This window comes from Nomascus leucogenys, chromosome 3 (assembly GCF_006542625.1).
Source record: "Nomascus leucogenys isolate Asia chromosome 3, Asia_NLE_v1, whole genome shotgun sequence".
Taxonomy (NCBI): Eukaryota; Metazoa; Chordata; class Mammalia; order Primates; family Hylobatidae; genus Nomascus; species Nomascus leucogenys.
In genome coordinates, this window is record NC_044383.1 from 40136948 (window position 1) to 40154513 (window position 17566).

Below are 17566 nucleotides of genomic sequence, written 5' to 3' on the forward strand. Positions count from 1 at the left end.
TTTTGTATCTTTAGTAGAAATGGGGTTTCACCATGTTGGCCAGGCTGGTCTCTTGACCTCAAGTGATCTGCCTGCCTTGGCCTCCCAAAGTGCTGGGATTACGGGTGTGAGCCACCACACCCAGCCAGCTGGGTGACTTTGGCTGTTACTCAGCTTCTCAGTTTCCTTAGCTGCGAAAGGGGGATGAAAATAGTAACATATACCTCCTAGGGTTTGTTTTTTGTTTTTGGACAGGGTCTTGCTTTGTTTCCCAGGCTGAAGTGCAGTGGTGTGATCTTGGCTCACTGCAGCTTTGACCTCCTGGGCTCAAGGGATCGTCCCACCTCAGCCTCCTGAGTAGCTGGAACTATAGGTGTGTGCCACCACACAGAGCTAATTGTTGTATTTTTGTAGAGATGGGGTTTCATTATGTTCCCTATGCTGGTCTTGAACTCCTAGGCTCAAACAATCCTCCCACCTTGGCCTCCATAAGTGCTGGGATTACAGGTGTTCACCACGTCACCTGGTTCCTCCTAGGTTTTTAAGATTAGATGAAGGCCGGGCGCAGTGGCTCATACCTATAATCCCAGCAATTTGGGAGGCTGAGGCAGGTGGATCACTTAAGCTCAGGGGTCTGAGACCAGCCTGGGCAACATGGCAAAACCCCATCTCTACTGAAAAAAAAAAAATAGAAAAATTAGCTGGGTGTGGTGGTGTGCACCTGTGGTCCCAACTACATGGGGGGCTGAGGTGGGAGGATCTCTTGAGCCAGGAGGCAGAGGTTGCAGTGAGCCAAAATAGCACTACTGTACTGCAGCCTGGGCGACATCGCGAGACCCTGTCTCAAAAAAAAAAAAAAATATTAGATGAGATAATGCTTACAGAGCATTTTGTACTCAAAGATTAGCTTTTATCTGGGTAGGTATTTGGGGATTTGGGGACCCAAGAGAAGCCTCTGCTCTTTGGACTTCACTACAAGGAAACTTTAAGCACTTGCTGGATTTACTCGTGTGCTCATCCAGGTAGGTGTACTGTGCAGGCTCAGACACAGAGAAGAAAGATCTTGTGTCTTCAGAAAAGGTGGCCTCAGAGTAAAGGAAATCCCAAATTATCCGCTGGTCCTAGAAAGTTTTCATCTACTAATGACCTTGTACCGAAGCCTATGGGAGGGAGTCCAGCTTAATACTGAAGCTGTGTTGGAGTCTTAGCACACTCAGAGGCAGCGTGAGCTTCAGAGCTGAAATTCCAGGTTTAAATCAGGGAATCACTGCCAGGTGTGAGCTCAGATAAACGTCTTAACTCCTCATTGAGATGAGCCTCAATATCCTCATCTATAAAATAGCAATATCAGCATCTCAGAGGTTAGCTTTGTTGGCTTCTTTCTGCAGCAAGCCAGAGATGCGGAGGCTCTGGGTAGCCTTGGTAAGAGAAGGGCAGAACATCACATCCCTTAACTCCATGTAGACCTGGAGATGGGAAAATCTTGTAGACCAAAAAATGCCATTTTATTTGGAAAACTGTGATTCAGGTAAACACCATCCTAAGTGATGAATGGGGAAATGTAGGTGCAAGTAGACCCGTGGGTAATGTTCTTAGAATAAATGAATGGCCCATGCTCTTTAATTTTTTAATAAATTATTGCTATCTCTTCCTTTATCTCTTTTGCAGATGAGAAAAAGAAAACAAAGAAAGTTGATAATGAATTGAACCCTGTCTGGAATGAGGTGACTTCATTGTTTTTTCAACTTTGTTTTAATAGATAAGCTATTTCTGATTGTCCTATCTTTGGGTGAGAGGTTACCTCTTCCCTTTGGAAGGAGAATCTCTACATTTCACCCCACCCACTCCGTTTCCCTTTGTGTTCACCAAGAGAGCAGAGCAGTTCAAGGAGAGTAGCTCACCAGCGACCATCTTCTGTACAGCAGTGGCATGGCAAGGGAAGCCTGGACTGGCAGGAGAGTTGATTTCTTACCAGGCACCGCCATGAGCTTGCTGTGTGAGCTTCGTCCGCTTACGTTGCGTATCTGGGGCACATGTGTAGAGCAAGGGTGGGATTAGATCATCTCCAGAGTCTCAGAAGGAAGGCCTCATAATTAAAAACATATCTGCATGTGACAAATCAAGAGTATATCACATGATTCTCTGTGTGTCTAGCTGGGTAATGACATGTATTGGTTTTATGCTGATAAAAGTGATGTCCAGTATGCTTCATGTGGAAATTTTTGAAAACTTCAGTTAATCATTAAAAAATTAACTTGGGTCCCACTCTCTAGAGGCAACTACTATTAACATCTGTGATGTATCACTAAGTGTTTATTGGAGGAATATATTTAATAAAATATGACGTCTGATACACAAACTAGCATCATATAGCAAATGATTTCCTCTCCTACACTTTCTTACTATTATATCCTGAGCATATGCCCATATCATTCAACTCAAAAGTATTTTAATGACTGTGCAATGTTCTACTGAAGACATATAACTTATTTACCTCCCCTCACTGTTGACCTTGTATCTATTTTAAAAGTGGTTCAGTGTTTAATATTTTCACAAATATGTGAAAAAATTTAATTCTTCCCACTGAATAGGATTTTCCTACTCTCTCTCTCTCTCTCTTTTAAACCACCCAATTATTCATGAAACTTTAACTTTTTAACAGCTGATGGCCAGCTCCATTGTGTTTCTCAAAAGCTGGGTCAAACCTCCCTGGACAAGAGCAATAATGAATGTCTTTGTTATTTTCACCAAGTCACCAGGCCATGAAGGCTCCCCTCCACCCACCCACCTTTCTCTCCCAACTAGTTTCAATATCTCTATAAGATACAGCCTAGAGCCTTCTGGGTTTTTTTGTTTGTTTGTTTGTTTGTTTTTGAGACAGGGTCTCTCTCAGGTTGGAGTGCAGTGGCGTGATTAAGGGTCAATACTGCCTTGAATTCCTGGGCTCAGGTGATCCTCCCACCTCAGCCCCCTGAGTAGCTGGGACCACAAGCGTGCACCACACCCAACTAATTGTTTTATTTTTTGTAGAGATGGGCTTTCGCCGTGTTGCCCAGGCTGGTCTTGAACTCCTGAGCTCAAGTGATCCACCTGCTTCAGCCTCCCAAAGTACTGGGATTACAGGTGTGAGCCATTGTGCCTGGCTAGACCTTGTTCTGGAATGAAGTGAAACAAAAAACTCTTTAATGCCTTGGGGTTTTTTTTTGTTCGTTTTTTTGTTTTTTGTTTTTGTTTTTGTTTTTTTGAGATGGACAGGCTGGAGTGCTGGTTGCTCACCGCAACCTCCGCCTCCCGGGTTTAAGCAATTCTCCTGCCTCAGCCTCCTGAGTAGCTGGGATTACAGGCATGTGCCACTACGCCCAGCTAATTTTGTATTTTTAGTAGAGATGGGGTATCTCCACGTTGGTCAGGCTGGTCTAGAACTCTCGACCTCAGGTGATCCACCCAGCACCCAAAGTGCTGGGATTACACGCGTAAGTCACCATGCCTGGCCTTTTTTTTTTTTTTTAATTGAAAGAAGACAGGGTCTCGCTCTGTCACCCAGGCTGGAATGCAGTGGTGTAATCATATCTTACTACAGCCTTGATGTCCCAGGGCCAAGCGATACCCCTGCTTTAGCCTCCTGAATAGCTGGGACTACAGGTATAAGCCACCATGCCCAGCTAATTTTAAAAAACATTTGTAGAGATTACATCCTGCTATGTTGCCCAGGCTGGTCTTGAGTTCCTGGTCTCAAGCCATTTTCCCATCTTGGCCTCCCAAAGTGCTGAGATTATAGGCGTGAGCCACTCTGCCCAGGCTTTTTAATGCCTTTCTGAAACACCCAGCAGGTCTCAGGCAGGTTGAGAGGGAATTCCACTTATCTGTGATTTCCCCAGAACCCAGAACACAGCCAGCTGGACTACAAGCTCCATGAAAGCAAGAGGCCCCTTGGGTTGGTCACTGTGGATTCCTAGCACCTGACACAGAACTCCAAGAATAAAGCAAATAAAAAATACATTTATGTGAGAGTTCTTCCTACTTCAGATTTTGAATCATCCCAACTCATCTCTTTATATTTGAGATCAAGCCATGTGACCAATGGCAGAGAGAGATGTGCTGTCATGCCAGCTGGCATGTCCTCTGCAGGGAATCAGCCGTCTTATTCCATTTTGTTTCCAACACTTTTTTTTTCTTTCCTTTCATATTGCAGATGTACTTATCAAGGAAACTGTTTTATAATTGAAACCAAACACAAATGAAATGTCAACCCCAAACCCACTGGGATTGCTGGTGCTGGGTGTGTTCTTTTTTTCTTTTTTCTTTTAAGATGGAGTTTTGATTTTGTTGCCCAGGCTAGAGTGCAATGGTGCGATCTTGGCTCACTGCAACTTCCGCCTCCCAGGTTCAAGTGATTCTCCTTCCTCAGCCTCCCAAGTAGCTGGGATTACAGGCATGTGCCACTACGCCTGGCTAATTTTGTATTTTTAGTAGAGACGGGATTTCACCATGTTGGTCAGGCTAGTCTCAAACTCCTGATCTCAGGTGATCCACCTGCCTTGGCCTCCCTGCTGGGATTACAGGCGTGAGCCACTGCACTCGGCCCTTTTTTTTCTTTTTTGAGACAGGGTCTTACTCTGTCACCCAGGCCAGAGTGTAATGGCCAAGTCATAACTAACTGCAGCCATAATTAACTGGGCTCAAGCAATCCTCCCGCCTCAGCCTCCCAAGCAGCTGGGACTACAGGCACACACCACCACGCTCTGCTGATTTTTAAATTTTTCACAGAGACAGAATCTCACTAAGTTGTCCAGGCTGGTCTTGAACTCCTTGCCTCAACCTCCCAAAGTGCTGGAGTTACAGGTATGAGCCACCATTCCCAGGCTGGGTGTGTTCTAATAGAAGCTCTGAGGCCAGGTGTGGTGGCACATGCCTGTAATCCCAGCACTTTGGGAGGCCAAGACCAGTAGATCACACGAGGTCAGGAGTTCGAGACCAGCCTGGCCACCCTGGTGAAACCCTGTTTCTATTAAAAATACAAAAATTGGCCAGGTGCGGTGGCTCACACCTGTAATCCCAGCACTTTGGGAGGTCAAGGCAGGTGGATCACGAGGTCAGCAGTTCGAGACCAGCCTGGCCAACATGGTGAAACCCCGTCTCTACTAAAAATACACAAATTAGCAGGGCATGGTGGCAGGCGCCTGTAATCCCAGCTATTCGGGAGGCTGAGACAGGAGAATCGCTTGAACCCAGGAAGTGGAGGTTGCAGTGAGCTGAAATTGTGCCACTGCACTCTAGCCTGGGCAACAGGGCAAGACTCTGTCTCAAAAAAAAAAAAAAAATTCACCGAGTATGGTGGTGCGTACCTGTAATCCCCAGCTACTGAGACTGAGAACTTGTTTCTTTTTAAGAAGTGCTAAAAATAATTTTTTAAGAAGTTCTGAAACAAGTTTTCCTTCCATTCCAAGCCCACTACAAGGAGGATCAAGTCATCATTTAATTATTACCTAATCAGTCAAAGGCATCAGTGACGCTTTATCAATCTTTTTTTTTACATTTGTCATTAGGAAGCAACTTACTGCATTCAAATGAGAGACTCAGAAAGGTCGGTATATTACAACATTGACCGACCATGGTGGAACTTAAAATGAGAGGCATTTTAGAAAATGTTTTCTTAGATTATTCATCTTCTTTGTTTGATAGTAGTATGATTAAGAAGAGCAGATAATTTAAAACTAGCCATTGAAGAAAATGTTTTCACATATACCCTGCATTTTATTCTTTTTTTATTTTTTTATTTTTGTTATTATTATACTTTAAGTTCTAGGGTACATGTGCACAACGTGCAGGTTTGTTACATATGCATATATGTGCCATGTTGGTGTGCTGCACCCATTAACTCATCATTTACATTAGGTATATCTCCTAATGCTATCCCTCCCCCGTCCCCCCACCCCACGACAGGCCCCGGTGTGTGATGTTCCCCTTCCTGTGTCCAAATGTTCTTATTGTTCAATTCCCACTTATGAGTGAGAACAGCACCCTGCATTTTATTCTTGAAGCAGTTGTGGTAGGCTTTGAGTCCAGCTCTTGAATTTGAAGCAGGGGTGTGGTGACCTGGCTGCAGCCACAGAACCTAGAAAGCAGGAAGCCAGGAGTTGTGTACAGGTCCTCCAAGTCGACGTCTGGTTTGCTTTCCCGCCCCCTCAGCTGCCTTCAGGTTTAGAATTTAATCACTTCTGCCTAACTTCAAAAGATTGTCATTGGTGAAAATAATGACCCAACATGTAGTACTGGTGCATCTTCGTGTAATCTCTGCTCCTTCTAACAGCCTTTTCTTTTCTTTTTTCAAAACCTTTCTGTGAACAGATTTTGGAGTTTGACTTGAGGGGTATACCACTGGACTTTTCATCTTCCCTTGGGATTATTGTGAAAGATTTTGAGACAATTGGACAAAATAAGTAAGTTGTTTTTCTCATTTTAGGTATTACTATCTCACTGTTGTTTATTTTGTTGAAGAGACACATCTTTAATAACGTATTATAATATTTCCAATACAAACGTGCTTTAATTCCATGCCCCGCTCCCTTCTGAACCAATAGCAGATGTGGCTAATCCATCACAGCGCTTTTTCCCAATGACTGCTTTTTTTCCAAAAAAGCTGCAAACACCGAACCACCTAGACTAGTTTATCAAACTTGGCACTTAGAGTGAAGCCTGTTCACACGCCTGCAGCTTCTTGGTTAACTGCACTTCCTATCTCTGGTAGTTTATCTGAACTGTAGTGATATTGGATACAACCCAAATCACTTCTTCTGATTATTTGTGGGCCATACATGTCTCATTCAAGTTTTACTTTCAGCCCCATTTCCATGTTAATGTCTCCTTCGCCTTTTAATCCCAACAGACCTAAACAGACCTTAATCCTTGCCTTACTGCCTCTTTCCTTTCACACGGGGAAGGGTCACGGTGATGCCCGTGGTGACACTGAGGGTTGTCCTCTGGGTAAAGTTGGGAGACTTCCCAAACAGGTCCCCGTGGGACAGAATGACCTTAGTATTAATAAATTCACCCTAGTCCTGGATCTGGACTTTGGCCTTGTAGACCCAGTCTTATGTTACCAATTCAAACTAACCAAGTTCACAAGAGACTAAAGGTTTTTTTCTTTGTTTTGACTCTGTCACCCAGGCTGGAGTGCAGTGGCACAATCTTGGCTCAGTGCAACCTCCACCTCCCAGGTTCAAGCAATTCTCCTGCCTCAGCCTCCCAAGTAGCTGGGATTACAGGCATGCACCACCACGCCCAGCTAACTTTTATATTTTTAGTAGAGACGGGGTTTCACCATGTTGGCCAGGCTGGTCTCGAACTCCTTACCTCAGGTGATCTACCCGCTTCAGCCTCCCAAAGGGCTGGAACTACAGGTGTGAGCTACCATGCCCAGCTGAGACTAATGCTTAAAAACAGAATACCTGCTTATTTTCCTTCTGGTGGAAGTCAATTGCCTAGTGGCAGGGCATTTCTACCCTCCAACCCATGAATTTTCCTTCAAGTCATACCACATGGGAAGCCAAATTACTCTGTATCCTTGATTTCAAGATGTTATTGTTTATAAGATATACTATCAAATTAATAAATGGTTAGGGGCCAAAAAAAAGCCTGATATTTAATGCCCCCATCAATTGTAAGAAGCATTTCAGTTTTTAGTAATGTTAGTACATTTAAAAATGTATATCTTAGGCACATCTGGTATAACCTGAAGGCTGCAGTGAGAGCAAAAATTTAGGATAAACTAGTTGAGGTAGGTGGTCACATGCTCTAATTGCTTGGGACAGTCCTGGTTTGCTGTCCTAGCACAGTGATTAATAATGCTCCTTTTGCAGTCAACGTGGCTGGGTTTGGACAGTAAATTATTCTTACTTTTTGTTTTTGAGATGGAGTCTCACTCTGTCGCCCAGGCTGGAGTGCAGTGGTGCAATCTCAGCTTACTGCAAACTCCGCCTCCTGAGTTCAAGTGATTCTTATGCCTCAGCCTCCTGAACAGCTGGGATTGCAGGCGTGCACCTCTCCACCTGGCTAATTTTTGTGTTTTTTGTTTCTTTGTTTGTTTTTTGAGATGGAGTCTCGCTCTGTCGCCCAGGCTGGAGTGCAGTGGCACAATCTCAGCTCACTGCAACCTCAGACTCCCAGGTTTGAGTGATTCTCCTGCCTCAGCCTCCTGAGTAGCTGGGACTACAGGAGTGTGCCACCACGCCTGGCTAATGTTTGTACTTTTAGTAGAGACAGGGTTTTACCATGTTGGTCAGGCTGTTCTCGAACTCCTGACCTCATGATCCGCCTGCCTTGACTTCCCAAAGTTCTGGGATTACAGGTGTGAGCTACTGCACCCGGCCTATTTTTGTGTTTTTTAGTAGAGATGAGGTTTCACCATGTTGGCCAGGCTGGTCTCGAACTCTTGACCTTAACTGATCTGTCCACCTCAGCCTCCCAAAGTGCTGGGATTGCAGGGGTACAGTAAATTAGATGGTCACTCCAGTTATTGGGGTCTTCTGCTTACCGGCATCAGAATAAGAGAATCTGCACAGACATGGACTCCCTGGACAGTGCTTTGATAGGCACTCCCATGTTCGCCTTTGATGAGATCCTTTTTACCATTCTCCGTTGTTGACCGATGCCCCCTGCATATTTTTCTGTAACTATATAAATACATTCTGGGCCAAGTGTGGTGGCTCATGCCTGTAATCCTAGCACTTTGGGAGGCTGAGGTGGAAGGATTACTTGAGCCCAGGAGTTAGAAACCAGCCTGGGTAACATAGTGGGACCCCATCTCTAAATAAATAAATACATACCTGCATACATTCTGGCAGGTTCTGGTCCCACTCTCTTGCACTGGAAACTATTCTAGCTTTTTAAGTTTCTGTTGCATATCTCAGCTGTGAACTATTATATGATTATTTATTCCCCACCCCAACTCCCAAAAGCCAGTTTTATTTCCCATATTTCAAAGTTTTGGGGAAGGGGAGGAGAGGGGAGGGCCTCACACTAGCCTCCTGCATGTTACTAAGACTAGGCCCTCCTCTTCTTTGCTTTCTTCTTTCTGCAAATGGTACCACTGTTTATATTCTAGACCAGGCCTCTCCAACAGAAATACAGTGCAGGGTGCATATGCAATTTAAAATTTTCTAGTTACCAGATTAGCACAAATATAAAGAAATGGGTGAAATCAATTTTAATAATATATTTAACTCAGCAGATCCAAAATGTTATTTAAACATGTAATCAATGTGTTTGAATCAGTGTGATATTCTGCATACATTCTTTCTCTTACTCAGGCTTTGGAATCTGGTGTTTGCTTCACACTTACAGCACCTCTCAACTCAGACACTAACCACATTTCAAGTGCTCTGTAGCCACGTGTAGCTAGTGGCCACCATATTAGACAGGATGGTTTCAGATCCTGGGCTTAAAACTTCAGACATTTCTGCACCCTCTCCCTCTTGCTTTTTTTTTTTTTTTTTTTTTTTGAGACAGAGTCTCACTCTGTCACCCAGGCTGGAGTGCAGTGGCGTGATCTTGGCTCACTGCAACCTCTGCCTCCCGGGTTCAAGTGATTTTCCTGCCTCAGCCTCCTGAGTAGCTGGGATTACAGGTGCACACCACCATGTCCAGCTAATTTTTGTATTTTTAGCAGAGACAGGGTTTCACTGTGTTGGCCAGGCTGGTCTCAAACTCCTGACCTCAAGTGATCTGCCCACCTTGGCCTCCCAAAGTGCTGGGATTACAGGCGTGAGCCACCGCACCCAGCCCCCTCTTGCCTCTTATCCAATCTGTCCCCAGATCTTATGTTTTCTTCCTTTCCAAAGTCTGTGCTTGTGCCTGTGTTTCTTCCCCAAGCCCACAGCCACCAGCCTGGTTGAGGCCTTCCTCATATTATGCCTTATCTATTTTAGCATGGCAATGGGCTGGCTTCAAAACTCTCATCTATGGTTTAAAGTCCTTGCTTTCCTGAATGTTACAATACTTAGGGAAAGTTAGAAAATAAACAAATACACTAAAAAATATATGCATAATGTGTCGGGTACCATGAGTGCTGTGAGCTAAAGAAGAAACTGTTATATCCCATGAAGAAAAGCAAATCAGAGGAAAAGGGAAAGTGGTCAAGGGTCGGGGAGAAAGGAGATCCATTTTATGTGAGGTGGTGATAAGGTGACAATTGAGCAGAGACCTAAATATAATCACAAAAGTAATTGCAATTTTGTGCCAACCTAATATAATGAAGAACTGAGCCATGCAGTTCACTGGGGGGTTGGGGAGTAGGGGGAAGAATATTCTGGGCAGAGAATAGCAAGCGCAAAGGCCCTGAGGCAGGAGTGCACTGGGGACGCTGGAGAAACGGGAGAGAGGCAGCCAGCCTGGGGCACAGTGAGGGGTGAAAGTGCAGAAAGGAGGTGAGGTCAGAGAAACCACAATATGTGTGGCTTTGGAGGCCAAGGCATGGGCTTTGGATTTCATCCTAAGTGGAATGAGAATCCTTTAAAAGGTTTTGCTTATGATCTGACATATTGTAAAAGGATCACTCAGGCTTTTTGTGTAGAGACTGGAAGTAGGAACCAGTTAGGAGGCAGGAAAACAGTACTGGGAGACCATTATGTATTTACTTTAGACCTATTGAAAACACAATGGGGCCCTCAGATGACAGCAGTGATAGGGAGAGGACAGTCCCCCACCCTCAGGCTCACCCTGGCACTCATTTCGGGCATTTGTGTGCATTTCTAGAGATAGAGTTTGTTGTAACCAAGCAAGTTATAGAGAAACGCCACACTTTGAGACTAATTCAGGAGTCCTTTATTAGCCGGTGACCGAGAGACGGCTAGTGCTCAAAATTCTCTCAGCCCCGAGGAAGGGGCTAGATTTGTTTTATACTGTGGTTTAAATAGGGGAGGGGGGAGTTTAGCTGAAGCAATTTTTACAGAAGCAGAACTGGCAAAAAGTTAAAAAATTAATTGGTTACGAAAGCAGTTACAAAAAATAACCAGTTCCAGGTGCAGGGGCTTAAACTATCACAAAGAGATAAATGCAGGGGCTTTAGGTGCCATCCACCGAGCATGTCCCCAGGAGCTGCTGGTGCAGCTTGCCTCAATATCTTATCAGTAAGTGCATTCCTGGACATGGTTTGAGTCAGTTTACACTAGTTATGCCCTTAAGGAAGGGAGGTAAAGGGGCTATAAGTGAAGGAACTAAAATGGAGTCTGTCTGGCTCTCTCAGCTAAGAGAGACAATCAGGTTAAAACAAGGTAGGGTATCACAAGTTGACGTACAGTCTATCTGAACCTGGACATTTTCATATTTTTCTGAATCTATGACATGCATAATTCTGAACAAAGAAAATATGATAGGTCCTGTTCTAAGAGGGTCCTAAGGTTCAGGGGCACCATGCATCGTGCTGAGCTATGTTGCACTTGGTGTTATGATGCCTACTGAGTATAAGGACCAAACGAGGCTGGATGTGGTGGCTCATGCCTGTAATGTCAGCACTTTGGAAGGCCGAGGCAGGCAGATCACTTGAGGCCAGGAGTTTGAGAATCGCCTGGTCATTGCGGCGAAACCCTGTCTCTACTAAAATACAAAAATTAGCTGGGCATGGTGGTGCACACCTGTAATCCCAGCTCAGGAGGCTGAGGCACAAGAATCACTGGAACCTGGGAGGCAGAGGTTGCAGTGAACTGAGATCACACCACTGCGCTCCAGCCCTGGTGACGGAGTGAGAAAAAAAAAAAAAAAAAGACCAAATGAGTACGTGGTTACTCTGATATTATGATGACGGGAATTGTTAGGCATAACAGAAAAAGGCAAATTCTAGGCCAATTATGAAGCTGGTCTTGGTTACTTTTTCAATCTTTCCCTCCTCCCGTCTTCCATCCCCCTGACATTTGCTGGGCACCCAGTGTCTTCAAGTTTCCTGGCTCCCGCTGTGGTACCCGCTGAGGCCTGCCCTCTGAGCCACACCCTGCACCTTCTGCCAATTCTTTTCCTGTACAAAACTTACCTGTCCTGTGGCTTAGTCCTTCAAGGTCCTGCTTCAAGGCGCTTTCTGAGAAATTAATCGGGTGGTGGTATAATAGCTGCTAGTAGTTAATTTCCCAGTAACATTGACTTTTGGACTGAAGGCTATCAGTGACTTACTTGAAGGAGTGAACAAGATGAGAACTTTAGGCCCTATGGCCAGGTCATTGGAGGAGGTGTTTTCATTAATAATTAGAACATTATCTCCCTGTCCTTCAGATTCCACTGCATAGTTTACTGTCTTGCAGTGGAAGGCCGACCCTGTGTCAGTTCTGTAATGAACAAGGCATGATTTCCTGCCCCTCCATCGCCTCTGCTCTTTTACTAAGCAGTGTGCCTCCCCATCCTCAGCTGGGAATCATGATCATTAGTTTAGTTTCCACCAACTAACCAACACACACACCTTGGTCAGATTACCGGTACATTTCAGAAACAAACTTTTTTTTTTTAACCATCTGGGAATAAACTGTATGTGTGTTCAAAATATTTGTGTATTTTGGGCCCAGATTTTCTTTTTGGCTTTCCTACTAAAGTTCTGGCCTTTGAGGATCTGCTTACTGCTCATTGTGGTACCGCTTCCCTCACCTGAAGCGCAGGGTGGGGGCGGAAGGGTTTTCTACAGCCTAAGGAATGTCCTGCCTGTTGACTTTCCTGTTGCCATGGAGATGGCCTGTGCAAACACGAGCCCTCACTTTGCATCTGCTGCTCCCCGGCCTGTTAGCAAACAGTTCCCAGCTGCCTGGGTCAGCTGGGCTCCATGCCCACACCCGCATGGGCTAGACCCAGGCAGTCCCAGGCTCACAGCGCCTGTGGGTAGTGACACTTCCCCACCCCTCAGGCATTGGGAGCGGGTTGCCTTGTTCAGTGTGGACTCTCCTCTTCCTCACTTTACAGTCATCCAACCAGCCATTCAGAGGGAATGAGGGTGAGAAAGGAGACAGAGGAGGCTCTTGGTCACAAAAGGAACATGCGATGTTATTTTTAGAGGAAATATCAGAGTGGAAAGATTTTCCCAGAGGCTGAAGAATGAAAGTTCCCTTTGCAGGCAGCCAATGGCTATCGCTTTGTGAGGACTTAGCATGTGCCAAGGGCTGTGCCCAGCCCTTTGCATTCATTACCCCAATTGATCCTCACACACACTTCATATGATGGGTCCTATTTTTCCTCAGAGAGGTTAGTAACCTGCTCAAGGTCACACAGCAGGTGTGTGTTAGAGTCAGCTCATTTATATCCAGGCCTGTACGCTTGACTTTTATGTTATACTGAAAGCCTCTGACTACCTATAGGAAACAAAATGTAGGTAGAATGATCAATTATCTCTGCTGAAATAGAAGTGATTTTTCTTCCTAATTTTGAAAAAAAAAAGAAATTTTAATTCTCACTATCAGTGTATTGCTACCTTTTATAAGCTCTACCCTAGGTAAAAATTTTAAGCATTTTTATACTGTTGAATAGTAAGTCATTTATGCCTATATTCTGCAATGGACCAGACATATGAAGAGACTATATCTCATCTCATTTGCTCTTCACAGTGACCTTGAGAAGGAGAGAGTAGACTTGAGCCTCAGAGGGGTGGAGGCTGGGACCCTGATCTGTTGGCATCCTGGCCCTACCCTTGAGTTCCTAAAAGTGCCATCCTCAAGAACCTGCACATGTAGAAATAAAAGATATTGACAAGTTTTCAGATTTGTGTGTCTGTGTGTATGCACACGTGCACGTGGACACACATGCCCAGGACAAAAAAGGGGTACTGCATAGAGTTTTTGCATTTGCTGTTCCCTTTGCATGGAATGCTCCTTCCCTCAAACTGCAATAGATATAAAATCTTGTCATTGGGCCTCACCATGTCTGATCATCCAGCCTAGAGCTGCCCCTCCCCGTCACTCTTTATCTTATTACTCTGTTTTATTCTTTCAAAGCCCTTCTTATTAGGGAGCTCATGTGAACATAAGAATGGGAAAAGGAGTCTGTGTGAGCATATAGATGTTAGAATTGTGTTTTAGACAAGTACTCGGGGTATGTGCTGGTCCACACACCTGCTGTATGCAGCTCAGCATTCACCACCATCTGAAATGTTCTTATCTATTTACTTATTCATTTGTTCTCTCTCTACTGGATAGTAAACTCCATGCCACTCTTGTTCAATGCCGTAAGACCAGCACTTAGCACAGTGCCTGGCATATAGTAGGCTCTAAATAAATGTTTGTTGGATGAATGAGTGAACAAGTGAGTTTATGATGCTCCTACATGGATGACATTTACCATTTATGAAGCACCTTGCAGCTGTCATGTCAGCTCACGGTAATGGGCCACCAATGTGGAATCTGTCCACCTCGGCTCTCTGGAACAGCTCCCTATTTCCAACTTGGGTTTAAGCTGCAAAGGGGTCAGGATACAAAGGAGAGGAACACAAGAGAAACAAACCTCTCTCACAAAGTTCATGCCCTTTTGTAGAGAGATGTGGAACTCAAGGCTGAGCTCACAGGAAGGCAGGAGAGCATGGTATTTGAAAGCTGTGATTCTGGAGCCAGGCAGAAGCCGATTAGAGACCCACCTCTACTGATTACTAGTGGGTGACCTGGGCAAGTTACTTTCCGTCTCCAGGCCTCAGAATTCTCATCCTCAAATTGACTGTAGTTCCGTTATGCTAAGGGATTAGATTTACCCTCCCACCTGACACAACTAAAACAAAATACATGCAACAGTAGTTTTCAGATGTTGGACTTTGCTGGCATGGAACAGTGATCTCTAAGAGATGGGAGATAAATGAGGTGAGCCCTGAGAGTTCCCAGCTTAATGCCTAGAGAGACTCATTTCCATGCTGCAATGCAAGAAAAGGGAACCCAGGCAGATCCTTGTTGTCTCCCAGAGTTGGAGAGGTGCAGGTGGGAGTCTAGAGATGCCAAGGTTAGTCTAAAGATGCCAACGTTACTAGTGGACCAAGAGGAGAGAAACACACACACACACACACACACAGAGAGAGAGAAGAAAGAAGAGAGAAGAGAGAGGAGAGACAGAGAGAGCACTTCAGAGACTTGCAGAGAGTTCCCCTTGAATCTTCAGCTGAGAACTGAGTGAGGAAACTACCTGAGGCAGGACTAGAAAGAGTTTATGTTCCCGCCAACCGGGGGAAACACCTTGTAATTCATAGGGAAGGATTTTGCCTCCATAATGTAGAGAGAAAACAATCAATAGAAACTGACCCAGAAATGGCACACAATCAGTAGACATGGACAGTAAAACAAGTATTATAATTCTTTAAAAAAAATTTTTTGTGTTTTTTTTTTTTTTTTGTGAGACAGAGTCTCACTCTGTTGCCCAGGCTGGAGTGCAGTGGCATGATCTCAGCTTACTGCAACCTCCGCCTCCGGGTTCAAGTGATTCTCCTACCTCAGCCTCCTGAGTAGCTGGAATTACAGGCACACGCCACCATGCCCAGCTAATTTATGTATTTTTTACCAGAAACGGGGTTTCACCATTTTGGCCAGGCTGGTCTCGAACTCCTGGCCTCATGTGACCCGCCCCCCTCGGCCTCCCAAAGTACTGGGATTACAGGCATAAGCCACCGTGCCCTGCTGAGTGTTGGAATTCTATTCTATAGATTCAAGAAGGTGAAGAATTGCTTGAGCATGTTAGTAGGGACATGGAAGATAATTTTAAAAAATTAACTGGAACTGCTAGAGATGAAAATTACAATGTCTGAAATAAAGTGACCATAATTATCTGTCTCAGAATTTGCATTTCTAGTATTCTTTCTGCCCTCCAAATACATGTACTTGTGAATGCAAAACCACCATTATATATACTCCCACACCAATGCAGAACAAAGTTAGAAACAGTTTCTGAATATAAATCTCAAGCAAGTCATCTGTTTTGCCGTATTGTAGGAAGGAGATAACAAAAAAGCCTAACAATATACCTACAAGGAAATGTATTCCAGTTCTTGTGTAAGAGGTGTGGGCATGTGGCCAGCTGTACAATCATGAGATTAGGTAAAATTTTGGTTTTGCTTCTTGTTGGTTGGGCGACTCTTGGCAAATTTCTTAATCTTTATAATGGGAACTGTGATACTTCCTCAATAAATAGTAGATATAGGGCAAATTTGATATAATTAAGAAAAAAATTACTTCAATTTCTTGATGAAAAACAAAATAGCTAATTTTTTTTTCTAGGTTTACTGTGTGTCAGGGACTATGCTAAAACTATTTCACTTATAATTGCATTTAATCCTTGTAACAACTATGAGTCAATCAGACAGTCTTATCTTCAACTCACAGATGAGAAAAATGTGGCTGAAAGAGTTTCATTAAATTGTAAAAGTTCACTCAGCTTTTTAAGTGGAAGCATGTGGATTTTACATAGGTATGTTAAAATCCTCTTACACAGGGCCTGGACTTTCCAAGGTTTATTCTGTGTGTGTGTGTGTGTGTGTGTGTTTCTGCGTGTGTGTATGGGTTCAGATTGAGGGCCAGGGTGCTAAAACTTGAAAGTGAGAGGTTGTTTGGGGGGGTATAGAATTAGAAAAAGGAAAAGACCTAGCTTACATTGTGAAATGTACTAACTCCCGGCCAGGTGCGGTGGCTCACGCCTGTAATCCAACACTTTGGGAGGCCAAGGCGGGTGGATCATGAGGTCAGGAGTTCGAGACCAGCCTGGCCAACATGGTCAAACCCCAGTCTCTACTAAAAATACAAATATTAGCCGCATGTGGTGGCAGGTTCCTGTAATCCCAGCTACTCGGGAGGCTGAGGCAGGAGAATCGCTTGAATCCAGGAGGCGGAGTTTGCAGTGAGCCAAGACCGTGCCGTTGCACTCCAGCCTGGGTGACAGAGTGAGACTCTGTCCCAAAAAAAAAAAAAAAAAGATACAAAAATTAGCGGGCATGGTGGCGGGCACCAGTAACCCCAGCTACTCCAGAGACTGAGGCAGGAGAATCGCTTAAACTCTAGAGGCGGGGCTTGCAGTGAGCTGAGATTGCACCACTGCACTCCAGCCTGGGCGACAGCACGAGACTCCTTCTCAAAAAAAAAAAAAAAGAAATGTACTAACTCCCTAGGCAAAGCCCAAAGCTTGTTTTAAATTAGAAGAAAAAAAAAGGCTGCGTTTGGAATAAAATTAATTTGGTAGGGCAAAGTGTGGTATTGCTTATAAGACGTTTTTCATTCCCTAGTATATGAAATACCTTGGTTTTAAGCTTTTATTACTTTTATTTCTCCTAGTTATAAAGCTCATTTCTGACCTTGCCCCATGTAAATGTGACAGTGGGAGAAGGTGGTCTTTCTTATTCTGGAGTTGGTTGGTGAGGAAGGATAGGATAGCCCATGGATTGAAGCAGGTTCTTCTCACTGGAGTAGCTTCTCAGGCTGTTCAAAAATCTAAACTAGAAGCAGATGTTACTGTGGGGCAGAACTCTCAGTTCTGATTTCTTTTTAGTTCTGTATTAGAGTGGCGACACTGAAAAGATCTGAGCTGGTTTGGGCTGGCTGTCTCTATACGGGGAGAGGCTGAACTGCACTTTTTGGGAAGGCAGATTAAGTAGCTGCTGCAA

The 17566-nt window shown here is 44.4% G+C and overlaps 1 protein-coding gene across 2 annotated transcripts in view; it reads left to right on the plus strand.

Annotated features, from left to right (window-relative positions):
- Positions 1-17566, plus strand: part of MYOF (myoferlin) — a 174608-nt gene that overhangs the window by 22998 nt on the left and 134044 nt on the right. For both annotated transcript variants that reach the window (XM_030809247.1, XM_030809248.1), the window contains exons 2-3: positions 1648-1703; positions 6328-6419. In XM_030809247.1, the coding sequence (XP_030665107.1) occupies positions 1648-1703; positions 6328-6419 (148 nt within the window). The remainder of the gene's footprint in view (positions 1-1647; positions 1704-6327; positions 6420-17566) is intronic.